This window comes from Bos javanicus, chromosome 7, assembly GCF_032452875.1.
Source record: "Bos javanicus breed banteng chromosome 7, ARS-OSU_banteng_1.0, whole genome shotgun sequence".
NCBI classification, from domain to species: domain Eukaryota; kingdom Metazoa; phylum Chordata; class Mammalia; order Artiodactyla; family Bovidae; genus Bos; species Bos javanicus.
The window spans coordinates 47,172,994-47,200,137 of record NC_083874.1 but is presented as its reverse complement, the minus strand read 5'-3'; the positions used below and the strand labels follow the sequence as shown (position 1 = coordinate 47,200,137).

The 27,144-nt window shown below is 48.3% G+C and overlaps 1 protein-coding gene across 1 annotated transcript in view; it reads left to right on the top strand.

Moving 5' to 3' along the window:
• The window catches only part of TRPC7 (transient receptor potential cation channel subfamily C member 7), a 145,521-nt gene extending 120,072 nt beyond the window's left edge, over nt 1–25,449 (top strand). The window contains exons 8-12 of the mRNA XM_061424850.1: nt 8,250–8,445; nt 14,296–14,517; nt 15,150–15,230; nt 22,132–22,207; nt 24,142–25,449. Coding sequence (XP_061280834.1) covers nt 8,250–8,445; nt 14,296–14,517; nt 15,150–15,230; nt 22,132–22,207; nt 24,142–24,311 — 745 coding nt within the window. The 3' untranslated portion in view covers nt 24,312–25,449. The remainder of the gene's footprint in view (nt 1–8,249; nt 8,446–14,295; nt 14,518–15,149; nt 15,231–22,131; nt 22,208–24,141) is intronic.
• The last annotated feature ends 1,695 nt before the right edge of the window (nt 25,450–27,144 follow it).

The window sequence follows — 27,144 nt, the reverse complement described above, 5'->3', positions numbered from 1 at the left end:
TCATCTCACCTTTCATCTTATACATTCAAGTTAGGCTGAAGGGTTTGGGGGGGATGAGAGAGCTCATTGTACCCATTTTCATGTGGGGAAACTAGCCCAGAGAGATTGAAGGCTTGATGGAGGAGATGGCAGTGGTCAATGCTGGGGCTCAGGTCAGGCTCAGAAAGGCTAGGCATCTGGGAATAACCTTTATGTGTCAAAAAAAAATAATTTTGGCCTAATATAATTTATTTTCACATAATCCTCCAAGAAGTGATAAAAATATGTATCTTTCCCTGAGCTACTTTAGAAAAATGATTATACCTATTACAGCAGACATTCTGCTGTCGTATAATGTTTATTTATACCCTCTCCTCATGTTTATTCATGACATGAATTCTTAAAGCCTGGTACCTTTGAGCTTCTGGAGCAGGCCAAGAGCCTGCAAAGTTGTGAGGAAAAAGACTTGACAGAACACAGGAAATGTGCTTTTTTGGATGACGCCTTCAGAACGTATTTGCAGGCACTCCTCTATCTTATTCTCAGGCTGACTTGCAACAACTTAAACAAGGAAATTTCAATCTTTTATTCACCAAAATGCAACTCTAGGATGGAAATAAGGTGTACCTGTCATTCTTCAGAGTGACAGAGTGACAGAAAACTGGACTGTCCAGGGCTCGCTCTAGAATATTAACAGAAAAACAGCTCGCTATGAGGTGAGTCTGAGGCAAGCTGGCTAAGACAAATCACAGCATGCCTCGGTTTCCCAGCTTCAATCATTCGTTGATGAAAGATGTCTCCTGAGACCCCACTGTGAGCCGTGCACTGTTCTGGGCATTGGGGGAAGAGCCGTGAGCAAGTTATGACCCCCCAGAGGTCACAATGCTCTGTGAATGGGAAAAGAAGTAAAATGATGTTGGTGGTGATAAAAAATAAACAAAAAGAAAGGAGAACATTTTTGGCCATGCCACATGGCGTGTGGGATCTTTGTCCCCCAAACAGGGATCAAATCCACACTCTTGCATCAGAAGGGCAGAGACTTAACCACTGGAGCGCCAGAGAAGTCCCAGAACATTTTAAATTAAATGCTAAGAGCTAGGAAGGAAATAGAAACATCATGACAGTGAAGTGTTAGTCCCTCAGTCGTGTCTTATGACCCCATGGACTGTGGCTCACCAGGCTCCTCTGTCCATGGGATTCTCCAGGCAAGAATACTGGAGTGGGTAGCCATTTCCTTCTCCAGGGGATCTTCCCTGACCAGGGATTGAGCCCAGGTCTCCTGCATTGCAGGCAGATTCTTTACCATCTGAGATAATAATCAGGAAAGGACCTCCTTCAGACATGGTCAGAGAAGGCTGACCTGACCAGGTGACAATTAAGGTTAAAGTTTAACGGCTGAGAAGAATGCTGGGAACAGCCATGTTGGGAGGAAGGGGAAGGGGGATCCAGGCAGAGGGACAAGGACCCTGAGTGAGGGGCAAGCCAGCATGAGGTCAGGGGAGCCCCAGTTGGGTGACTAGATACAAATTGTTAGCCTATGGAAAGCTGTTAAGGAAAAGAGGTAAGATCTGATTCATGGTTTTAAAGGATTATTCTGAGAATTGATGGTAGGGTATGAGAATCAACCTGATGCTGGAGCCTTTGCAGCTAAGGGTTGGGGGGTGGTGGCGGGGTTGGGGGGGGGACCATGCTAACATTAGCCACATTTGTTGCACATTAGTTAGGTGCCAGGCAGGATTGTGTGTACCTCACAAGCATTCCATTAACTCATTTAATCGTCACCACAACCCTATGAGGTAGAGATTGTTTTCCCATTCTGAAGCTAGAAAAAATGAGCCACAGAGAGGCTACATTATTTAGCCAAAAGCTCACAGTCAGACACAGAACCTGCACTCTGACTGTTTCACCAGAGCTTCCCCTCAACACTGGGATCAGTAGCAGGAAATCGGAATGTGCAGTGGGGACTCATTCATTCAAAGGACCATGGGTTTATTGAGTATCTTCAGTATACCAAGTTCTGCACTAGGTCTGGGACTTCAAGGAGGAAGGAAACACAGCTCTGCCCTCAGGGAGCAACCAGGCTCCCAGGGAGAGGGGTGGGCCCTCAGCATGAATCAATCCAGGCTCTGCACCCCAGTTCCTCAGCCCTGATTCTGGGGCCAGACTCCTCAACTACTGGACCATCTACATCACCCCTCATTCAGGGCCCAGGATAAACCAAGAGGTGAATCAGAGGAGCGTGGCAGGGGTGCAGTCCAGACTTCCTCAGGCACTGGACACTCCTGCCCGACCACCCTCAAGCCTGGTGCAAGTGCTTCTCGTTGGAGAGGCATAGCCCTCGTGTGGGGTCTTTCTGGATTCCAAGCACCTTCTCGAAGCCCCCACTGGGAGGCAGGAGAGCATTGTTCCTGCTTCAGCAGAACTCTAGCTCAAGGCCAGCTATTTATTGTCTTCCAACTTAAGAAACAGCCTTTCAGGAGCTGAAATGCCTGCTTAATTTGAAGTTCCTTTTAATCCCATGGATAGAGGAGCCTAGCGGGCTACACACAGTCCATAGGGTCACACAGAGTTGAACACAGATGAAGCGACGTAGCACGCACGTATGTATGCTCGTGCAGATTTGGGTAGGTGGCCTAACTGAACTGTTTGGGGTTGGGGAACAGAGTTCCATGACACTGGGGGGAAAGGCCTTGTGGTATTCTAAAGCAGCAGTGATTTCCATAACAATCACCCCAAACCCTCGCCTTGTTTCTTCTCTGAGACCCTGACACAACTGCCTCTTCAGGCAACCTATTATTACATTCCTATTATCCAGGCGAGACAGCCTGGTAGAGAACGGATTACCTCCTCCCTGCCTTCTGCATGACAAATCAGCCCCAACCTTCCCCCACACACACACCCCGCCCAGTAAGAGGGTGAATCAGGGTCTATTCAATACACCCCGAGGCACTCTTCCCCTTTGACTTCATTAGAAGCACTTCTTATGCTAGGGTGGCCTATTGGTGAAACCTCAGCCCCTTCTACTGCAAGGCAGCAGTCAAACAATCAAAGACAGCACAGGCTGGAGAAGTCAGAAAGAGCATTTGCATGAAATCAAGGGTTGGTGATGATCTTTGCAGACAGGAAGTAAAATGAACCGTGTTCAGAAAAGTCAATATGCTGCTGGATTAACTCCATTCAGCCCTGGGTGGAAGCCCCTGAGGGCTGATGGGCTTGTATGTGTTGTTCCTGGGTAGGCCAAGGCAGCCGGCGCATCCTTCCCCACAGCCCTGTTGCACTTGCTCACACCAGGGGGCTTGCTTTAGCCTGGAACCTCCACAAAACCAAACCAGTTCTGTGCATCCTGCATCCTGCTCTGTAGGGTGGCTGGCAAGTAAGCAGAGTTCAGTGAATGTTCAGCAAATAAACACATGAGTAAAAATAATAGATACCATTTATTGGACCCTTACTCTAAACTTTACATGGGTTGTTCCATTTAGTCTTACAGCAACTTAATAATAAAGCATCACTGTCCCTTTCATTGGAGAAGGCAATGGCACCCCACTCCAGTACTTTTGCCTAGAAAATCCCATGGACGGAGGAGCCTGGTAGGCTGCAGTCCATGGGGTCGCTAGAGACGGACACGACTAAGCGACTTCACTTTTCACTTTCATGCATTGGACAAGGAAATGGCAAGCCACTCCAGTGTTCTTGCCTGGAGAATCCCAGGGACGGGAAGCCTGGTGGGCTGCCATCTATGGGGTCGCATAGAGTCGGACACGACTAAAGCGACGCAGCAGCAGCAGCAGCAGCAGTCCCTTTCATAGCAGAGCAAACTGAGGCTCAAGCAGGTTTTGTAACATGCTCAAGTTCATACAGCCAGTGCACAACAGGGCTGGGATTTGAAGCCAAGCATGCATCTTTGCTTTCTTACTCCTCCAGCCATCTCTGTGAAGAGTCCTGTGACTGACCCAACTGCAGGAAACTGTGGCAAGCTTGGTAAAAAGCCAGAGTGGGTGGGAGCAAATAAGGAACCAGCAGCTCCCACCCCTATCAATAAAGAACCTCAAATTTAGCCTAGAGACCAGCCATCTGAGAGTGGGGGGATTTCTGTGAAACAAGTGGCCTCATGGTGAATATCAACTAAATCAATCACAAGATACTTTTTTCTTGAAAGACAGCCCCAGACCTCTGCAGTGACTGGTCTTTTGCCCCATGCCCTGTATCCCATAGCTCCTGAAAATTACGAGTGATGATTGGTACATGACTCAGAGAGTATCATAACCACACATGGGGGCTAGCTCCAAGGCCCAAGATCTTGCGGTTAAGAATGTACTCCTGACTCCTATCCAAGACCAGCCTTCTCTCTAAGAATGTATTGTTATGGGTTTCCAAGGTCAAGGTAACACAGGGCAGGGAGGACAATTTCATTTATTGCCAACTACATATTAAACCAGAAGATGCCACTAACCTGATCTATCAAGTTACTTGTGGAGCTGTTGTCACCACAAAAAGCATCGAGTTTTCATGCAAGACTTTGTCCCCCATTTATTTTTCAGCAAGGATGTCTGTCATTTCATATCAATTTATAAAAGCTCTTTATGTCAGAAAGACATCAGCCATTGTCATATGTGCTGCAAATCCTTTCCTCAGTCCTGGCCTTATAATTTTACTTAATATGTTTTCAACATATACAAGTCAAGCTTTGTGTTTGCATGCCTTTCCATCTTTTCCTTTTTAGTTCCTGAAACTTCTCCCAGACCAAGATTATATAAATATTAATATCTTCTTCTGGCTTTTTGACTATGTAATTTTTAAACATTAAATGGTTCAGTTCCGCTTAGAATTTAGTTATATGTGTGGACAACATATTGTATTGCTTGCCATTTACCACTTAGTCCAGCTAATTGGGCATAAACTCAGCCCATAAGGTCCCGTCGGAGGAACAACAGCAAAAACAGTCTATGCAGTTAGTCCACATCACAGGGCATGAGTACAAAGGAAAGACTCAAGAGATCCCGGGAATGAATCTAGCCGTTATAGATGATTTAGACAGTGGACCCAGCTTTTCCTTAATGGAAATCTTTGTTACTGCAACGCCTTCTGCTCCACGATGAGAGGAACCAAGGGCTACAGACACTCCCTAAAGAGCTTAGAAGAATTTGTTAAAAATGCATAGTTGGGCTAAGATCCCTTCCTGCCCAGCCCAACGTCAAGGCTTACTGCTTTGGAGGGGCTCATTTCCACTCTAGCAGTCCCATTGAGTCTGAGCCACCGACAATTAGATTCTCTTGGAGGTCATGGCCACTTCTAAAGCTGTAGAACAGAAATGAAACTGATGTGAAGACTGTCTGACAGCCAGACAACAAATTGAACAGATCAGCATTCTAAGCCTTGGGGGTAGGGGGTGGGGTGTTAGAGAAGGGACCAAGGCATAGGTTTATGCTATGCTATGCTAAGTCACTTCAGTCGTGTCCGACTCTGTGTGACGCCATAGATGATAGCCTACCAGGCTCCCCCGTCCCTGGGATTCTCCAGGCAAGAACACTGGAGTGGGTTGCCATTTCCTTCTCCAACGCATGAAAGTAAAAAGTGAAAGTGAAGTCGCTCAGTCGTGTCCGACTCTTAGCGACCCCATGGACTGCAGCCCACCAGACTCCTCCATCCATGGGATTTTCCAGGAAAGAGTACTGGAGTGGGGTGCCATTGCCTTCTCCGAGGCATAGGTTTAGGGATCTGTAAATATTCTTCTCTTACTGGAACACATACTGCTTAGTGGGCAATCTCTTCCTCCTCCGGATTAATAACATATAATGCCTAAGTGAAGGTACCAGGGTAAGTCATAGCTTAGTAACAAAATTCACAGCAAGAAGCAAATGAGAACAAAACTCATGCCAAATCTAGGCCATTTTTCCAATCAAAGTGCAGACAGTTTTCCCCAGATGTGTTCCAGAATGGCCGGCTTCATTTATGACAGCCAAAGGTTAGTGGGGTTTTCAAGGTAAGAAAGGGAAAATGAATTTCTGTAAAGTGTCTCTCAGTTAAATGTATCGTCCATTTCTTCAGTTGTTCCCACTAAATGCGTTACCCTGGACCAGTACCTGTCTGCCCAGCCCCCGTCCCTCGGAGAACGTGTTCTCTGGTTTCCACCAGACCTGTTAGGCAGGGACCAAGTGTCAGAGAAATCACGTCCTACCATCTCCTTCCAGTTTTGATTTGTGGCTCATTCAGTGGTTTTAGGTTCTCCCTGCCACTGTTCCCTTCCACGAGGGTGACCACTGAAAGATTGCTTCTTAATGGAAGGCAACACCTGCGGTGAATCGTGCCCACACACTGAGCAGCATCTTTTTCACAGAAATCGGATGCTGCATCTCATGTGAGGAGAATTAGCATCAGGTGCTGGGGCTCTAACATGATCCCTCAATATCCAGTCATTATCAATGAACCCCTAAACTCCTTCTTACTAAAACCAAGTTAAATTAAATATTTCAAACTCACAGATTTCAAAGAAACCAGAAACAGATAATGGCAATAAAAACTCAGTTTAGTGCGCAGGCTTCAGACTCTGGGATTCACAGGGAATGAGCAAACAGCTGGCTAGACACACAAACATGTACACCCACACACCCAGCCACACACACTCTCTCTCTTTCTCTCTCTCTTTCACACACAAACATACACACACACAGGAAAGCTGAAAATTCATGCAAGTCAGTGTTGGATTTTTAGCCCAAGTGACGAATACCAGTATTTTTGTACATCTTGTCAAATAAATACCAATCCTCTAAAAAATGCTGTTTTTTTCCCCCAAGACCTAGCTAATCCTGGCCATTTGTGGGTGAGTGCTAAAAGTCTGAAATGTTAAAGAGAAAAAAGAAAGTGCTTTCTCATAAGAGTACCCAAAATCTGGATGCAAACTAAAATACCTGTACTTAACCCTTCAGATATCACACACACATGCATTCTCTAAAGCACACAACCAAAACCCAGCTTTTAAATTGAATTATGTGTCACAACGGAGAAGGCAATGGCACCCCACTCCAGTACTCTTGCCTGGAAAATCCCATGGACGGAGGAGCCTGGTAGGCTACAGTCCATGGGGTCGCTAGGAGTTGGACATGACTGAGCGACTTCACTTTCACTTTTCACTTTCATGCATTGGAGAAGGAAATGGCAACCCACTCCAGTATTCTTGCCTGGAGAATCCCAGGGACAGAGGAGCCTAGTGGGCTGCTGTCTATGGGGTCGCACAGAGTCAGACATGACTGAAGCAACTTAGCAGAAGCAGCAGCATGTGTCACAAACCTGATATAGGGTCAGAGCCACAAAGTATAGACTATGAAATAGTCTATACTATTCATATAGAATAGTACTCTACTATTGAATCCTACTCTTAAACCAAGGTATTTTGGTACCTTGATCATCTCAGAAGCATCAAAGAGCAGTGTCCTAAAAGCCAGCTCTCCCCTGGGCTGCCCTCACAGCACGAGTAGCCTCTTGAGCTGCAGGGGGAGGTTTAGGCAGTTACCTGGTGAATTTGATCAATATGGACACACCAGACTCATCACTCTCATTCCTGAAAACTCATCCCCAGATTAGAGCACCCAATATATGAGGCTGCCCTCACTACCCAGAGCCAGGGTGGAGGTAAACCTTAGTGGTTTGAAGGACCTACTTTTGAAAATCTCAGGCGTGCCTGGATTCGTACCCACACTTGCCAGCTGAGCGCTCCTGGGAAAGTCAGGGAAAGCTCTTAGCATCACTCCTTCCACCTGTCAAATGGATATAATAAGCCAGCCCATTGCAGCAGTGGTCATGGGGCTTAAGTGCACTGCCCTGTGATGATGACCAGCAAGCCCCAGTCACCAGTGACGCTGGCTCCATTCACAAACACCATCCTCTTCCCTTTCCTATGGGGCTGGATAGTTTGAAAAGAGACACTCGAGAGGCTACTGAAGGAAGAGTGTGCTTTCTGAGGCTAATGACCTTCAAGGACAAACATTTGCCCTGGCAGTTAATTTTAAATGTTAAAGTAATTGCAGCAAGATAAGAACTGCTGCTGTAGCCAAGAGTCCCAAGAAAGGACTGACTGGGAAAGAAAGAGCCTGCCCTACTGTGTTCTTTCAAGTTTTCTTAGGGACCTGACTATCTCATGGTTTCAGAATCCAGGCACCAGCGAGCAGCCCCAGCCCCACTCCAGAATAACCACTGATGTCTGAGTGGTGGCAGTTTTCTGGTGAGAGTTGCCAGTTGATGCAAACTGCCTAAGAGGACTGTCTGTTTCCTTCTAGGGTTGAAGAAAGCTTCAAAACCTTATTTTGGTCCATCTTTGGCTTGTCTGAAGTGATCTCGGTGGTGCTGAAATATGACCACAAATTCATCGAGAACATTGGCTATGTTCTCTATGGCGTTTATAACGTCACCATGGTGGTCGTGCTGCTCAATATGCTAATAGCCATGATCAACAACTCGTATCAGGAAATTGAGGTAAGACCAGTTAATTGAAAATGCTCTCTCTCCCTGAGTTTAATCTGCATCCCTGTTTGGGGGATGATGAGGGTAATGATATTAGAAGCCCATGGGTTATTAAATGTGAATCCAGAGCAAACCACAGTCATTCTTCCTGGATTGCTCCAAGAAGCACTTCCAGCCAACCAGCCACAAGGCATGGCTGCACTGCATCTGTAATGGCCCAGCGAGGGCAGAAAGAGTCGGTGTCATGAATCTTTCCTCTTCTACACGTACCCCCTCAGGAGAGCATGCAGGTGACCCATGGCAAATTGGAATGACTATTTATTTCTACCCACATTCACTTCTGCCTCTCCTGTATTATTTATTAAGTACCTACTGTATGCTGAGCCTGTCCTTGGCACGGGTGATACAGAGATGACCAAGACACAATCTCTGCCCTTGGAGAGGTTTTCACTCAGTACAGTGAGGAAAAACAGACACACCAGCCCACAATGCGCCAGTGCAGGGGGGGCAGTGCATCCGGAGAAGTCCCAGCAGGTGCAGAAGGTGCAGGGCAGAGACAGGGAGTGAGTGTGCGGGGAGGAAGCTTGCAGAGGCCATTCAAAGACTGATTCTGCTAGACAGACAAAGGCATCGAGAGTGTATTGGGAGGCAATTTATCAAAATCTAAAATGCATGAACCATGAGCTATTGATTGCAGCCTTGTTTGGAACAGCAAAAAATGAAAAACAAACTAACTGAGCGTTAATAGGAATCTAGTTAAATAAATTATGATGCGTCTGAACCACGGGAACCTGTGTAGTTTCTAAAAAGGATGAGGACGGTCTCTATATTCTGATGTAGAAAGACCTCCAATTATAATGATAAGCAGAAAAAATCAAGCTTCAGAACAATGTATATATTGAACTGTCTTTACGTAGAGAGGAAGAAGAATGAAAACGTATTCCTTTTTGATTGTAAAACCATTTGAAAAAGAAAAATAACCTGAAAGGGTACACAAGAAGGGGTGTACTGTTGAGAGGTGGGGGTTGGAGGACAGGATGGCTGTAAACGCTTTTTCTTTAAACCCTTTCCTGCTTAAAATCATATCACTGTGTACCTATTAGAAGTTAAATGAATAAACTCAACATTAAAACAAAATAAAATGCACTGATGCTTTTGATACAACAATTCCGTGCAGAAATATGATTTTACATAGACATTCATTAAAAGAAAACGCTGGAAATAGCCCATCAGCATGTTTAAACAAGTGGAGATAGCACAGACGTTAAAACGCTGTTTATAAACAATAAGACTTTTTTTGTGCTGACAGAGCAAATCTCTATGATATTGTGAAATGAAAACAATGCAAGCTGTAGAAAAATATCCTTGGGCAAATCCCATTTACATAATAATACAAATGTGCCTATGCAGAAAGCAAAGGTAGGAAATGGTACCCTCTGAGGCAGCAAGTGAAACAAGAAAGGAGTTTTGAAAGGGGACTTTCACATTTGCTTGGTATACCTCGGTACTTAAATCTCTTATAAGAAACAATTATTCGTGTATAGAAAAATAATTTATTGTCATGTATCAGTTGGCTAGGGCTCCCACAACAAAATAGCACAGACTGGGTGGCTTAAATAACACAAAGTTATTCCCTCATAGCCCTAGAGGCTAGAAGGTCAGGGTCAAGCTATGGGCTTGATTTCTTCTGAGGCCCCTCTCTTCGGCTTTCAGATGACTGCCTTCCTGCTACGCCCTTTCAGGGCCTTTCCTCCATGTGTCTCTTCGGCTTATGATCACACCAGTCATGATGGACTGGGACGCCACCCTTAAAGCCTCATTTAACCTTAATTACCTCTTTAAAGACTTTCCAAATACAACCACATTCTAAGATACTGGTGCTTAGGGCTTCAACATATGGATTTTAGGGGGAAGCTTTGGTCCATAAAACTCTAAAAAAACACTATTCTATACAGTAGGAACAGCATGTACCAAGACAGAGAGGGGTCAAACAGTGTGGTATATACTCGGCACCAGGCTTCCCAGGTGGCACAGTGGTAAAGAATCTGCCTGGCAATGTAGGAGACGCAAGAGATGCAGGTTCGATCCTGGAGTCGGGAAGATCCCCTGGAGTAGGAAATAGCAACCCACTCCAATATCCTTGCCTGGGAAATCCCGTGGACAGAAGAGCCTGGTGAGCTACGATCCTTGGGGTTGCACAGAGTCAGACACGACTGAGCATGCCTGTAATACTTGGCTCTGCGCTCAAGAGTGTAGACTGAACAAGGAAAAAGACAAGAGGATAGAGGAAGAGGTGATCCTGCATGAAGCCTTAGTCTTAGCCCCCAGCTCTAACACCCCAGCCACCTACAGGAAAAGGCAGCACTGTATCAGCAAACAACATATATATATATATATATGTGTGTGTGTGTGTGTGTGTGTGTGTGTGTTTTACAGACTTGGTCACCTATGTGGATAATGAGCTATTGCTAATTAACCTTCTTGGGCCTCAGCTTCCCCACGTGTCAGAGACCCCAGATGGTGCCTGGCATACGTGGGTGTCTAGAGCACTCACCCCAGGTTTCTGCCCCATCCTATGGAGCACATCGTGTGTTGGTCCAAATGAATATGGCATGGGAAGTCATGTGACTGGCATGAGCGATGCCCACTAGTTTGGGACAGGAGTGAGCAAGCCCATGGCTTGTGATGTCAAGTTACCCACCACAGGGTGGTGCCAGGAGACAGAGAGAGCAGACTGCAACCCACACCTGCCCTTGGGCACTGGGCTTCTCTTTGTGGGGTGGGAGCGCACAGTGCCCACCGGCTCCTTGCTGACTCCTGTACGAGGACCCTGAGGACTGCTGCCAGGATGTGCCTGGTGTGTTCGTGGTCACACTGAACTTTGGTGAAGTAAATCCCTGTAAATCTGTAAATCCCTGCAGGAGAACACTTATTTATTCAATAGCTCTTGAGCATCTACATCTGAATCCACAGACCTGCCTGCCTCTGAGCCTGCTTCCACCCCCGCCATGGCTCCCACGGGAGGGCAGACATGCCTTCTCCCCCTGAGCAGCTCCTCCCCTGTCCCTGGGCCCCCTGCCCTCCCCTCCTCAGAAGCAGCTCTCCCCGCCTGCATCCTCACCTCTCTTTCTCTATCTAATCCTTCCTGTCAGCATCTAAATGCATCTCTTGATCTTGAAAATAAAAGAAGTAACTACAAACAACCCTCCCTCCACCTCCCTTTGCAGCTCTCAACCTCTTTGTCTCCTGCTCTTTACTGCCCACAAAGAGCTGTTTATGCTTCTCTCTGCCTCTCCACTGATTAACTGCTACTCTTCTCCACTCCAGCGTACCCACACTTGACCTGGTTGAGAACTCCTCACCCTTTGGATCTCAGCATAAACACTAACCTTTGGGGCAGCCCTCTCCGACCCCCAGGGGCAGAACCCCTCCCCAGCTGTGAGCCCAGATCTAGATACAAAGAGCTGATGAGTTAACATACTCATGTCACTGGCCAAGCTCTGTGTCCCAGGAGGTCATGTTTGCCAAACCCAGTGCCTCCCTAGCACGGGCCAGGCATGCAGTAGGTGAACTGTAGGTTGGCATGTAGTAGGAGGTTGGCTGAGTGACTGAAGGTTGAATACCAGGCACTGAGTTAAGCTATGGAGATACAAATAATATTTACTAAGAGTTTCAGTTCAGTTCAGTTCAGTCTCTCAGTCGTGTCTGACTCTTTGTGACCCCATGAATCGCAGCACGCCAGGCCTCCCTGTCCATCACCAACTCCCGGAGTTCACTCAGACTCACGTCCATCGAGTCAGTGATGCCATCCAGCCATCTCATCCTCTGTCGTCCCCTTCTCCTCCTGCCCCCAATCCCTCCCAGCATCAGAGTCTTTTCCAATATATCAACTCTTCGCATGAGGTGGCCAAAGTACTGGAGTTTCAGCTTCAGCATCATTCCTTCCAAAGAAATCCCAGGGCTGATCTCCTTCAGAATGGACTGGTTGGATCTCCTTGCAGTCCAAGGGACTCTCAAGAGTCTTCTCCAACACCACAGTTCGAAAGCATCAATTCTTCGGTGCTCATCTTTCTTCACAGTCCAACTCTCACATCCATACATGACTACTGGAAAAACCATAGCCTTGACTAGATGGACCTTTGTTGGCAAAGTAATGTCTCTGCTTTTCAATATGCTATCTAGGTTGGTCATAACTTTTCTTTCAAGGAGTAAGCATCTTTTAATTTAAGTATTAATATCCAACATTGTTTTCATGCATTAACTTCTTTAATTCCCACAAGAGCCTGTGAAGTAGGTGTTACTGTCCTCATTTTATAGATGAGGAAATTGAGGCCCAGAGAAGTTAAGTCTCCTGCTATGGTGACCCAGCTAGTGAGGAACAGAGGCAGGATATGAACTCAGGCAGGCTCGGGAGCCTGTGCTCCCACCACCACATCACCCTTCCTCTCAGGTTGGGAGTCCCGCCTACACCTCTCTGTTGTATGGCAGAGATCAGAAATGACCCTGCCCTCACAGAGCTTCCAGTCTAAAAGGCCTGTAGAGCATGTCCCCATAGACCAGGCTAGGTGCTGATGGGGTCTCTGCAAAAGCAGACAAATTGGTCAAGCTCGCTGGTGGTGACCTTATGCTCTCCTGGGACCTGGATGGGCTCACAGCCCCTTGAAGTGTAGCCAGTGCCTTGGGGAGAGAAACCCACTGCTCACGGAACACGTAATCAATGCCAACCCCAGGGCCATGGGAAGCCAGCAGTGTGATCATCATGAGCAGAGGAAGAAGCCCGAGGCCACTACCTACATCACACAGCTGGTAACAGTCCAGTTGATTTCAAACCCCTGGCCTCAGACGGCCCTCTTAGGACAGGGGCCCATGGAGCCTGGCCACCTATAGAGAACACACCCCTGCTACCTCTCAGGGGGCCCAATCAGCATTCTGGCATTGACACCAAGTCCAAAGTAACAGATCTGGGCTTTAAATCTACCGCCACCACCAGGGAAGAGCAGACTCTTGCCAGCTACATTCAGGTTTGCTCCCTTGAATTGCATACGCTAGCTGTTGCTGTTGTTCAGTCGCTAAGTCATATCTGACTCTTGGCAACCCCATGGACTGCAGCACGCCAGGCCTTCCTGTTCCTCACTATCTCCTGGAGTCTGCCCAAGTTCAAGTCCATTGAAGTGGTGATGCCATCCAACCATCTCATCCTCTGTTGCCCCCTTCTCCTTTCACCTTCAATCTTTCCCAGCATCAAGGTCTTTTCCAGTGAGTTAGCTGTTTGCATCAAGTGGCCAAAGTACTGGAGGTTCAGCTTCAGCATCAGTTCTTCCAATGAGTATTCAGGGTTGATTTCCATTAGGATTGACTGGTTTGATCTCCTTGCTGTCCAAAGGACTCTCAAGAGTCTTCTCCTGCACCGTAGTTCAAAAGCATCAATTCTTTGGCTCTCTAGACTTAGAAGACCTCTTAACATTGTTGGCAGCACTCAAATCCACTTTCTAGTAGGAAATACACGGTGGTGTCTGATATGGTAGCCACGAAACCACATGTACTAAGCACTCAAAACGTGGCCAGTCCAAACTGAGATGTGCTGTGAGTATAGACCACACGCCAATTTTGAAGACTTGGTATGCAAAGAAAATGTAAACTATCTTATGAATCATTTCTATAATGATTACATGACATTTTGGGTCTACTACATTAAGTAAAATACATCACTGAAATTAATTTCACTTGTTTCATTTTACTTTTTATAATATGGCTCCTAGAACATTTAAATGCCCCCGCACGGTCCCCCTCTGTGGCTGATGGGATGAGTCTGCTGGAGGGTGCGGCCTCTGATGCTATGCTATTGTTTTCCTGGCCCTGCAGGAGGATGCAGACGTGGAGTGGAAGTTTGCCCGAGCGAAGCTCTGGCTGTCTTATTTTGATGAAGGAAGAACTCTACCTGCTCCTTTTAATCTAGTGCCAAGTCCTAAATCATTTTATTATCTCATAATGAGAATCAAGATGTGCCTCATAAAACTCTGCAAATCTAAGGCCAAAAGCTGTGAAAATGACCTTGAAATGGGCATGCTGAATTCTAAATTCAGGGTAGGTAGCGTGGGACTTAAGGGGCTGGAGGGGCAGCAGATGGGGGAGAGGGGAGCTGTGTGTCTTTGATTCACAGGATGCCCCTGAAACCAGGCAAATCAGGAGCTCTGAGGAGGGACCCCGTGCTTTTCAGAATCAGCTGGCACTTCAGCACAGCTGCAGTACCAGCAGGGGCCGCTAACCGGCCTTAGTGCCCCCCTTCTGTTGGACTGAGTTGGGACCCCACGGAGGGACTCCTTAGTGGACTCGAAAGCAGATAGCTCTCCCCAGAAAGTAGCTGGATTGTACTTTGGGATGCCTGGGAAGGGAGGCTCCCCGTCCATTATCTCCCCCTCCTGGAGATCCTCAATTGTTAGCATATTAAAAATCTCTGGGCAATCACTCTGAGTGCTCTCCAAACAAAGCTGACCAAACCATAATTCTGTAATCCACTGACAACCTGCAGAGCCAGAGTCCCCAGGAAATATGTTCCAGGAAGCCAAGCCACAGTGGGTAGAGGGACCTCCTGAGGGCCCTCATTTTAGAGGTAGTCCCCTATGCAGGTGCTATTCAAGTCTTACCATGTAGGTATGTATTAAGTTTCACGTAATATGTATCACATACTATGTATTTTGTATTTTCTGTTTTCCCAGAAGACTCGATACCAGGCTGGCATGAGGAATTCTGAAAACCTGACAGCAAATAACACTTACAGCAAGCCCACCAGATACCAGGTAACCACCGCTTTCCCAGGTATAGGCAGAAGTGGACTCCGTTAAGACACCAGTATGGTCACAGGGCTGTGTCAGTCCCCCTAGACACAGCTTCATTCCTTCCTGCAGTCAACATTTATTTATATGCCAGGCACCGCGATGCTTCCTGGGGATACAGACAAGGTTCCTATCTTAGTGGCACTTGCAGACATAGAGGGAGAGACACTATGGATCAGCAAACATGCAATTAAATATGTAACTTCAAATTGATCAAAGTGCCAACATGAAAAAACTCAGGTGCAAAAGTGGAGAAAACCAGGGAGCCCCTGCTTCCATACGGTTATCAGAAGTTGTGTCTTTAAGGAGAGGACAGCTAGCTAAGACCTCGTAGATGAGGAGGCAACCACGTGGGGCCTTTCAGGCAGAGGAAAAGCGTTAAGCCAAGGCCAGAGGGGAGATGCCTGGGAGGTCCAGATCTGCTGGAGCTCAATGAGCAGTGGGGGAGGGGAAGGTGATGAGGTCAGAATTCAAATCCGAACTGAAGCAAGGTCAGGGTGTGGATTTTACTCTGAGGTATCTAGAAAGGCAGTGGAAGGAGGTTAACTTGGGGAAGGGAGAAGATGATTCTATTTTATTTATGCTTTAAGAAGACTACCTATCTGCTATAATGAGACGAGACCAGTGCGGACAAGAGTGGAAGCAGGGAGACCAGGGAGGAAGATACAGTCCAGGCACACAGGACTGGTGACTTGAAACGCGAGGAGGGTGATGGAGAAAAGCTGACTGACTCAGGATACGTTCTGGATGCATTGCCAAAGGGAAATGATGCAAACCAACAGGAATGGGGTAGGGAGATGCAGGCACCCGGTAGGGCTCCCAGGTGGGTATCGATGTCTTCAGTACGCACTTGACCTTAGACTGCCAGCCTGCACACGGTCATTATAAAAATTAGGTCTTTTATGCTTGCAGATCTTGCTTTGCTTTAGAAATTAATGCAATCTCTGTATCAGTTTGAATCAGTCAAATGGTCACTACAGGTTATTGATTATAAAAGTGCAGGCCATCCTCCTGCTTTCCCGCCCCCAATGACCAGCGGTTTTATCCACGCTGACCATTTCCTATCAGATGTAAATCTGACGCTGTCCTGAGTGTTCCTTGGGGCCAAGGTGATATGTCCCTGGTGCCAGCATCCCCGAGGGAGCCATTACAGACTCAGCATCTTCCAGACCCAGGTCTCTAATTGAATCTCCATCTGTATTTCAGAAGCTAACTCTGCAGTTAGGGGGAGTTAAGTGTACAATTAAGAAATGGCTCATCCCTCGTAGTACTTATAGTTTTATCGGATGACATGGGCTAAAAAATTGGCAAAGGGCAAATCTTGCATTGATTTAATTGTGTGCTAAATTGGCCCTGCCCAGTGTGATCAGCTTTGAGTTTATTTTATAGAACAAATCCTTCAGTCAGGGGAAGGATTTATATTTCTTTGCTTCTTAGAGAGAAGTAGAGATTATCTGTGCCACGGAAAAGATAAAAAACCATAATGGATTAGGGCCAGATGTCTCCTGGGTTTTGAGCACAATTAGCAGCTGCAATCAGAGAAGACAGCCGCTGTGGTCAGCGACCTACAGCCAGATGAATCCTTTGTGAAGGAGACCGTGCTCCACAGAGGTCTTGGGCAATCCCTATTCTGTCTTCCATCATTACTGGCTGAGTCCCTGCAACCTTGACTCCCCCAGAGCTTCCTGCTGTGATTATGCGGATTAGCCGGTTTGCAGCTTCAGGCAGTCTGGGAAAGCAGACCCACCCTGTATCTTTCCACCAAGAAAAGCCTAGGGCAACTTACTCAGATCGTTGTCACCCAAAAGAAGACAGAGAAGCTGAGAGACAGAAAAACTGAGCCCATAGGCATCAGAGGGAGTGGGCTGAGAGGACAGCAGACGGAGCAGAGACCATCTTGCATTTGTACATTTGCATTTTGCTCAGCCCTTTAAGGTCAGGTCTGGGCATCTTCCTGAGCCAACATCTGCTCAAATAGGAGTAAACCCTGAGCCAGCACAAACGGACAGCTGGGAGCAGACTAGACACGAGGGTATGTATAATTTCACACGTGCCTGTGAGAGAGGAAGGACCTGTAACCCCACTGAACACACAAGGGAACTCAGTCACCCGGTGGGTTGAAGTGAGATCTGTCTGCACTACACCACACAGCCCGGGCAAGAGCCCCTTAGTCCTCTTTGTAGAGTCACACCCAGGCCTCCCTGGAACCTGCCTTGTCTGTGTCTGACAGTGCCAGGGAAGAGGTCTATCTGGGCCTGGGGGAAGGAAGCGAGGAACAGAAGGCGCTTTTGCTATCACGGGGCAGCAACCATCACAGAAGGAAGCATTTGGGCAGGGATCTAAAAATGGCTCAGCCTTTTGCTTGAGCCCACTGGTGGCCTTCCACGCTGCACTGCTTTCCTCCCAAAGCATCTTTCAAAAGTGCCAAGAAATTGTGAGAAGCCCAATTCACTCCCTCTTTCTCACCGTGCAGGCTTCACCCAGAGCCTCCTTTTCATGGAGCACATATGCTGTCAGCCTCTCACTGTCGAGGTGCTGAGACATTCTGGAGCAATCCCAATAAGATAAAAGCCCTGTTGTTGATAGCATAGTTGTTAAGCTCGTTTCCCTTGTGTCTCTAGTAGATCTGCTTGGTTGCTCAAACTTAGCATTTGTTATTCAGTCACTCGGTCATGTCTGACTCTTTGCGACCGCACGGACTGCAGCATGCCAGGCTTCTCTGTCCTTCACCATCTCCCAGAGCTTGCTCAAACTCATGTCCATTGAGTCAGTGATGCCACCCAACCATCTCGTCCTCTGCCGTCCCCTTCTTCTGCATTCAGTCTTTCCCAGCACCAGGACCTTTTCAAATAAGTCAGTTCTTCGCATCAGTTGGCCAAAGTACTGGAGCTTCAGCTTCAGCATCAGTCCTTCTAATGAATAGTCAGGATTGATTTCCTTTAGGATTGACCAGTTTGATCTCCTTTCAGTCCAAGATGTTGGGTGTTTAAGCTTCCCATCACTTCAGCTTTTCAGGGTTCTCCATTATAAGGGAAGACAGTTCCTCCAGATTTCCAGGGGTCTGAATTATTTGTCACAAAATTGGTTCTTTGCTTTTGTAATTTTTTTTCCCAACCTGGGTTCTGTGGACATAAGCCCAAACAATGGAACAAAACCATGATGCCAGCAAAATGGCCAAACTGTGTTTCCTATCATAGCTACATTTGATCTGATCAACATGCGTCCCCTTGTTGGGGTATGTACAAACTTCATATCCTCACTCTCTGAGGATGCATCTCCTTCGGGGCAAAGCAAATAAACCGTGTCCCAACCAAACTGAAAAATCCAGGCACAGTCCATCACTGAAATAATTCTTTATGATGTAATCCCTTCCCCTGAAACCCAGTGGGCATCCTCCTTCTTGCCTTCTAGATGACCTTTTCTGCAGAGATCAAAGCCAACAGGTTAGACAGCTTGCCAATGCTGAGTTCTTGTCTCCTGGGGTCTCCTAAACCCCAGTTTAACACATGACCTGTCCTGCGATCCATTTTGTCCACTCTCTTCCCAATGTTCCTCAACTCCTCTGCTCCTGGGCCGCAGCATTACTTCTCTCTGGCTGCTGCTGGTTGACACCTCCTGCACACATGTCCTCTTCCTTGGCTCTGTCCTCAGCTTCCCTGGCTGCACAGAGCGGTCCCTCCCACTCCCTGAACACCAGCAGCGGCCAGAGGTCACCTGGCTCTCAGACTCTGGGCCAGAGAACTATGGGGCTCCCTTCCTGGACGTGGGCCTCGATGTCACAACCATTCTTATCCACTAGGTGCCTCAGTATTAGTTATTTTGCCTGAGTAAGGTTGCTAAATACAGTCATCTCCAGTCCTTGCTAAATGCATCAGGGCAGAGCAGGTCAAGCTGCATCGACAGGGACATGTTACTGTGGGGAAGGTTTATTATCTCTGCGAAGTGAAAACTCCATGGAAGGTAAGCAGGAGGGAGCAGAAACTCATGACAGAGGACCATGCTTTTCCCCCACATAGTGAAGGAGGGCAGACTTCTGACGTCCATCTTTTCTGCAGACAGAGATCCTCTGTAGCAGCCATGTTAAAAAGGACTTTGGGCATTTTTCTAACCATTTCAGACTTCCTGGAGATGAGACTCCTGCAGAACCCAGGTTGTCTAACATGCGTATGGGGAGGCTAGGTCCTCATCAGGGCATGACGTCTCTAAGCACCTGAAAGGCAGTCACACTGTTGTCCCTGAAGGTGCCTGTCACTCCTGGAGTGAACTAGGCAGCAGAGGAAGGTTAAAGGGTCTGGGCATGTCTGCCATGCTCACGTGATCCTGCGTCCATGTTAAACCTCTAACATCCCCGTCTGTAACGAGAGGCTTAGAAGCAAACCCTTGCTGTTCTCGCCTTGGAGCTGCAGGTCTGCAGAAACCACAGTTCAGACCAGGTCTGCCAGGGTTCATGCGTGGGCCGCGGGCATTCAGGACGATGCTTTACCAGTCACTCTCTTCTGCGGGATAGCGATCCATTCTCCAAAAACTAGCTGAGGCCTCTTCTTGCTCAAAAGATTCTGTTAAAGGATCCTTGTTTATCCTTGTTAAAGGATAAACTGGAACCTAGAAGTGGTCCAAACCCCCTGTGACCAATGGGAGCCTGTCTCCTGCATCTCCTCTCTGAAACCACTATGCACTTAGACTTTTCCTGAAGCTTGAACAAAGCCCCAACTTTGGTTTCCATTTTGGTAAATCCCAGATCTGCCACTTCGCAGCTGTATGAGCTTGGAGAAGTCACCTCCCCCTCTGAGCCTCGTGACCTCCTCTGTACAAAGAAATGACAACCCCCATCTCCTCTGGTTTCTGGGAGGGTTCCATGAGATCATTTTGTCAAAGAGGCCAACACAGCTTCTGGACTGCAGGAAGACTCAATACATTTGTGTTTATAATAAATACATACTATGAAATTTTTAAATGATCAGTCTACTCACATTGCAGTAAAACAGAGTGTGCACAGGAAGCGGGAGGGAGGTGACCGTCATAGCTACGAATGCGTCCACTCAGCTACATCCCAGCAGGAGGGTGGTGACCGTCATAGCTACGAACGCGTCCACTCAGCTACATCCCAGAAAAGGGGGCTCTTCACTTCCATCTCTGGCTTATAATCTTACACTGTAAATATATAGTCTCTGTAACTGACAGATTCAGAAATGGAAGGGTCTCGAGTTCTTGAGGTTTTTTCTTTAAAATGACAGCAAACTTTAATTATGGATAGATCCCCCGGTCTTGCATAAGCCTGAAAGTCCACAGTAGAATATTTCCGAATTCCTTATTCAGTTCGAGTGTTAGATACTTAGGTATCTGGTTTGTTGGTTTTATCCTCCTATGAGAACTTGGCTCAGGACAAAGTTTATTTTGTCTCTGTTGCTCCAATTCAAAGTGAAAAGAGCATCACTGACTCCCAATAAAGGCACAGATTCTTAAAACTCAGGTAACCTGCCTCATTGACTACAAGAGGGTCGGTGAGCAATCTAGCATTGCAGTTTAACCACCATCAGGACAAGACCCAGGCCTCTCAGAGAAGGAGCAGCGTGAAGGCAACTCACTGCTTAACTGTGCAGCCTGAAATTAGAGGCTGACTCAAACCACAGAGCCCAGCAGACCTCCAGTGGGGGGGCCCCCATGAGCTCTCAGAGCTCAGTATGAACAGCCTTTCCTGGGGTCGAGTGAACCATGGGGTCACAGCTGGAGACGCCCCTTTGGCAAGGTCACTACCATTAAAGGCTCTGTGGCACCACCAGTCGGTGATAATACTAATGTGTTCAGTCCTCCAGCTCTCTGCATCCTGGAAGCTCACTTCTCTTTTACTTGCAAGAAGCTTTTGCCTGAGCCCATGTAGTCAGAGAGGACGTAACCACCTGCTTGACCTCACACAGCAAAGCTGAGGACAGAATTCAGGGCCCTTCAACCTAGCAAATGCCAGTTCTCTCCCCTTGGTTCTCAGGGTGAACAGGTGAGCGGAAGGGATGCTGAGGAGCTGGGAATCCCCCTCTGCGGTGCTGCTAGGCTCCTACAGATTCAGACGGGTTGGCCACAAGGGTATTTTTAAATCCTGCAATTTCACAGTAACCCAGGACCGACTAGCTGGCAGAATCTAAAGTTCACCTCCTGCGGTCTTTCTTACACTTAGCTCTATTCTTGGTGGCTCTTCAGTGTCTGTTCCTGCCTCCTTTGCTGAAAGGATCTGGTATCTGCATAATAAGTAGGACCTCCAGCGTGACTCCCGACAGTGTTGGGCGGGTGGTGAGGTTTCAGGGAAGCGGGATCTTGGCAAAACCTCCCAAGGCTCGGCTGTATCTCTCTCTGCCTCTGGTAGGAATTTTCCAAAGTACAGTGGACTGGTCCTCCATGCCTGTTCTTGACTGGGCTCAGTGGACCTCTTCTCCTGCATAGCAGCTCCATGGGAGACAGTTCTACCTGGGCCGGCCTGCTAGGACTTTCTTACTTCCCAGTTTGCATCGGTTGTTGAAATCAGGCCCAGAGAAGAGGGCGTGGTGGGCTAAAGTCACAAGGGGCAGGGAAAAGTCAGGCTGAGGACCCTCAAACAGTGCACATGGATCTCAAGTGTTTCTGTCTCTCTTTGTGGCCGGACCTCCTGCCACTGCAAGTATCCCATTCTTACATCCTGGCTCAGGTGCTACTGAATCCAGAGAGACTGGAACCTCCCCATTAGGCAGGTCACTTCTCAAGAGTGAGGCATCAGGCAAGGGAGGGTCCCCCAACTCTGCCAGGCACTCTGCCAGAGGGAGAAGTCACGCCTACAGGATGCAAGCTGCTTCTGTGCTTGGCTGGGCTGGTTTGATCCCTCCCTGTGTTCATGTTTCAGAAAATCATGAAACGGCTCATAAAAAGATATGTCCTGAAGGCCCAGGTGGACAGAGAAAATGATGAAGTCAATGAAGGTAAGCGACTGGATCTGCTTCCTGGAAGGCAGAAGCCAGATGTGGGCTCGCTGGGCCTGCAAAGTCAAGGTATCGGCGGCAGGGCTCAGTCCCTGGCTGGAGACCCTGGAGGGCCTCACTGGAGGTGGTGGCAGAATGCAGGGGAACACATTTGCAGGTCTGGGGTCTCTGTCCCCTGGCTGGTTGTCAGCTTGGGCTGCCCTTAGCTCTGACCACAGAGCCCTCCACCTCAGCACCAGCACCAGGACATGGAGCCCTGCTCACAGAATGGTTCTGCCTCCCCAGTCATGACTGACACGAGTTGCCTCCTATCCCTTGAGCTCAGGACGGCCCTGAGCTCCTCATGCCCAGAGCGCACAGACAGACAGCCGTAGACAGCCCCTGTTCTGGCTGGCTCCATCCTATCTCACATCCTGGCTCTCAGAAGCTATCAACCAGCAGTTTCTCAAAGAATTCCTTCCACCCCCTCAGAAGTGCTTGCTATAAAAGCGGATCCAGAACCGCCCTCCTCCCCAGATCTAATAAATCAGCATGGCCTGAGGGTCTGCCTGCGATACAGTACCAGGCATTCTCATACCAGGCATTCATTCTGACGCAAACTGAAGTTTGCCAACTACATTATTTTCACTGTTTGGGTTATTCTCCAGTCTATTTTAAGCAGCTCTTAAGTGAAAAGCGAATTACCATACACCAGGTAATTAATCTTCATGAGACACCTGGGACAAATATTTGCTATCTTCCAAGAGTGAAGGTACCAGGAGCCTCTGGAAGGAGCCTAGTCATTTAGAGACCCTCCGCTTCATCCTGGAACATCACTGTGCAGCCTCAAGGTCAGCAATGGCCAAACGACCCCTGGGCTGACCCTGTCTAAGAGTTGAGTAGCAGCCCATCTGCCCACCCTACTGTTGGGTCTTAAATACAACACAGCCGGGTACCATGGCAGCCAGCCCTTTGAAGACTGTGATGTGACTGACAAGAATGTAACTGATGATAGAAGGTGGGGCTGTCCAGGTTTCATGCCATGGGAATCGCAGCATGGAACTAGGGCTCAGTGAAGCCCCCATGAAAACAAGAGATGCACGCCTTTGTCAAAACTGGCCAGACTATAGCTTTAAGACTGCTGCCTCTTCTGCGTGTCAGGGATACTTGGAAAACAGGTATGGTTAATGTGTTCCCGGCAGTGGACTCCCACTTGAGTCAAGGTTCAAGTCCAGTATCTTCCAAACCAGGCAAGAACCTCTCGACCCCACTTTGTGGTTAAGAAGAAGGTTCCCACAGCCCAGGCCCGTGTGGACTTTTAACCACGTGGCTCACTGTGGAAATGAGTGGAAAACCCCACCTGGTGGTCCCTTGCCATGGAAGGAGAAGGCGGCAGGCCTGCCATGGTGCACCAGTGAGGCACGCAGCTTGCGTGGTCTGGGCAGACCCTGCTCCTGCGAGGCTGCCTGGCTCCATAGCCACGTCCACTGATCAGCTGAGCTGATCGCCTCAGATGCCTAGGAGTTCCTCTTCCCTGCAAATAACGATGACAAAACAAAACACGAAGCATGGTGAGGAAGAAATGTTAAAATTAACAAGGGTGCTGCTCGGAGTCTTGAAATCTGCCTTTAATGGCTCCAAGACCAACGTTCTGTGATGATAACACAGGTGCAAGCAGTTCACCCTGGTCTTGATTCCTCTGTCTACCTCAACCCCTTCAGGGAGAGCTTGACCAGGAATGGGAGGAGAAGGGTCTTCAGCAGATGAATGTGTCCTTTAGTAGGAGGGGCAGGGTGGGAGTTAGGTCGAAACAGACCTCCAATCCCCTCACCTCCACCCTGCCGGGCCTGGATCAGTAACCTGACATTCTGCTGGAAGAAGGCATGCCTCAAATGCCTCTAGGGTGAGTCCCTTCTGCAGGCTCATACTCACCGAAATCTCCTCTGTCCTTGCAGGTGAACTGAAGGAAATCAAGCAAGACATCTCCAGCCTGCGCTATGAGCTCCTTGAAGAGAAATCTCAAGCTACCGGAGAGCTGGCCGACCTCATCCAACAGCTCAGTGAGAAGTTCGGGAAGAACTTAAACAAAGACCACCTGCGGGTGAACAAGGGCAAAGACATTTAGCAGCCTGCACCACCGGCACCTGTGACTTCTACCAGCATTCCAAGGCCAGGTGGGATGCCCTGGCCACCAGCCCCGGTGGGAAGGGGTCCTGGCCCACTCCTCTAGGACTCTAAGGGGACCCACTGGCTCCGTCCTGACCAGCCTTGCTGGCATCTGCAGCCCAGTGTCCTGCCTGGACCCAGAATGATTGTGAATCTAGGCCGTTGGGTGAGAAACTCGACCACAGGAGGAAGGGAGGAAGTGGCCCCCTGACACGTGGGGACACCTTCGGTCCAGTCATAGGGACATATGTCCCAGTGGCCAGCGCAGGAAAAGGCCATCTCGGGTGCACACTCGTGCCCTCCCACCGCACACAGACCGCCGTGCTGTCTGCGTGCAGGAAGACAAACCACCTCACCCCACACACCCCTGCTCACTCCCTCCCTGCCACCCACACACCCAGAAGAACCGGGCGGTGACCTGTGATCTATTCTTAAGTGCCAGATGAGAACACAGATAGCCTACTAGCAAAATAGTTCTATTTGTTTATATTAAAAAAAAAAAAAAAGGTTTAAAAATCCTAAATCAAAAATTGTACTGTAGGTAGCACTGTTCAGAGAACAACAACAAAATCCAAATGATGTATTTTTACCTTTATGAAAATTATCTTGTATTTACTATTTTTACCTGAAATGGAAAGAAATAAAATTACCTCATAATAGCCCGGGGAGACTCTGTGGATGCACTGCCCTCCTGTTGTCTGGCGTCCTCTCTGGAGGTGGCCTTGGGCGTCCACAGAGCCGGGCTGCCCTGGGAGGAGAATGAGCAGGTGAGAGGGGGGCAATCCCAGGGGAGTCATGCAGCCAGGAACCCCCACCTCCAAGCATCTCTTCCTGTCCCCAGACCTAGTGACCCCCAAGCTCGCCAAGGTCAGGAAGGAGACAAAGGAAATGATGAGGAAAGTGAAACGATTTCCCCCACCCTACGTCTCACCCTTTCCCCTTGAGCGGCAGGGGAGGGGAGCTGTGAGAAAGGAGCCCAGATCTTTCTAAAGGGGTCTGAAGTGTGAGTAGAGACAGCAGCCACCAGAGGGCGCCCCGGTCCTGAGCAATGCCCAGTCTGAGCTGGCTGGAGAAGATGCCGCTGGGCGGGAAGGATCACTTACTAATAACATCAGCTGGTTGTATCGAGTGAGCACTTGCTGCATACCAAGCACTGTGCTGAGGACTCTGCAGGCATCTGTCCACACAACAACCCTATGAAGAGGAAGAGGATCAGGGTCTCAAATTCAGATGCCTTGCAGATACCCAGGGTGTGTGTATACATGTGTGACTATGAATGTTTCCTATATGTATACGTATGAGAGGCTTGTGTTCTGTGATATGCAGTATATCTTCAGAGATAAATTGTTTACTTCATCCTGCTCTAAGAACAATGCAGACCAAATGGGGTGATAGACAGAACTGAAATAGTTCCAGCATTGAGGTATCAGGGAGAGGCCATGACAACCCAGACAGGCACAGCCTACCTCAAGTGGGTGTGGACACCCAGCCCAACTAATTGTTGCCATAAGGAATAACAGGCCCAGTTGTGCTCAATCTGCCCCATTTCTAAGGGGTGGGGTGGCGGGGGAGAAAGGTTACATTTGGCAGCCAACATGGGAGACTAGAGAAGCTGTCCTGAAATGTGACTCCAACCCAGGCCTTCCAGGCAAGAAAACCCTCAGCATGAAGGATACACAGGCACCCGACAGGGACCAGGGTTATCTGCGTGTGCAGGGGACCCTACAGACATAAACTCTGCTCCAGGAGTTTTTCACCTGGGGGCCATGTGAGGTCCCTGAATGGATTTCAAAGAACCTGCCAGTCCTGAAGTTCCCATCAAATCAGGAGCTTGGCTTTGTGATGTGTGTTGTTATGGAGGGAATACCTGCAGTTTTTCTCAAATGTTCATCCCTGGCCCTCAAAGCCTGCAGATGAGGACTGAATCCCTTCAGTAGAATTTCCCAAGTCCCCAGACAAGTACCAAGGATGGGGCGTGTGTGTGTCCAGTGGAGGATACATAAATTACTCTTCCCACAAAGCACATCAGCGTCCCGACCCTGGGGACAAATGACCAACACTTTCAGGGACGATTTCCTTTCAGATACTGCACGAATTGACTTCAAAATGCTAATCAACATTTTAAGATGCATTATGCAATTTCCCTATCTGCCTTCTACCAGCAACAGCCGGCAACCCCATTTTCAAATCCTGGGATGCCCTTTTCCTATCAAACCTAAGTCTCCAATGTGCCTCTCCGGGAGATAAAAGGAAAACAAATCCCACTGAGTAATTGAAAACTGGGAAGGACAACAAGCAGCACCCGTTAGGCTTTGGCTGCCACATCTGGGGTTGATGTAGTCCAGGAATGGACTTGTGGCTGCCAGGGGAGAGGATTCAACGGACCCCATGGATTCATGGGGTAGGGGGAGGGCCATCTCTTTCATGGAAGGCTATTGGAGAGGCCTGGGAACTGAGGGCTGTGGAGCCGTCAGCCTGGAGCTGGCGTGCAGTGATTTTCCAGGCACTGACAACTGCCCTCACTTCCCCCAAGTTCCTTGGCTCCTCTGGAGTTAGCCAGGCAGGAGAGGCGGTTCTGGAAAAGGGAAACAGGAGGCAGAGGAATGGAGTCTGGGAAGGGCACAGGGACAGAGAGGAGGAGGAGGAAGAGCCCAAGAGCCCCTAGACTCACACCTGAAAGTGCCTGCTGCGCTTCTGTCCCTTGTGACTTTAGATTTCTGTGACTTTAGTGTATGCTTGTAACCTGGGCATGTGGGGCTCGGGAGATGCAGCCCTGTCCAGGTTTCCAGGTA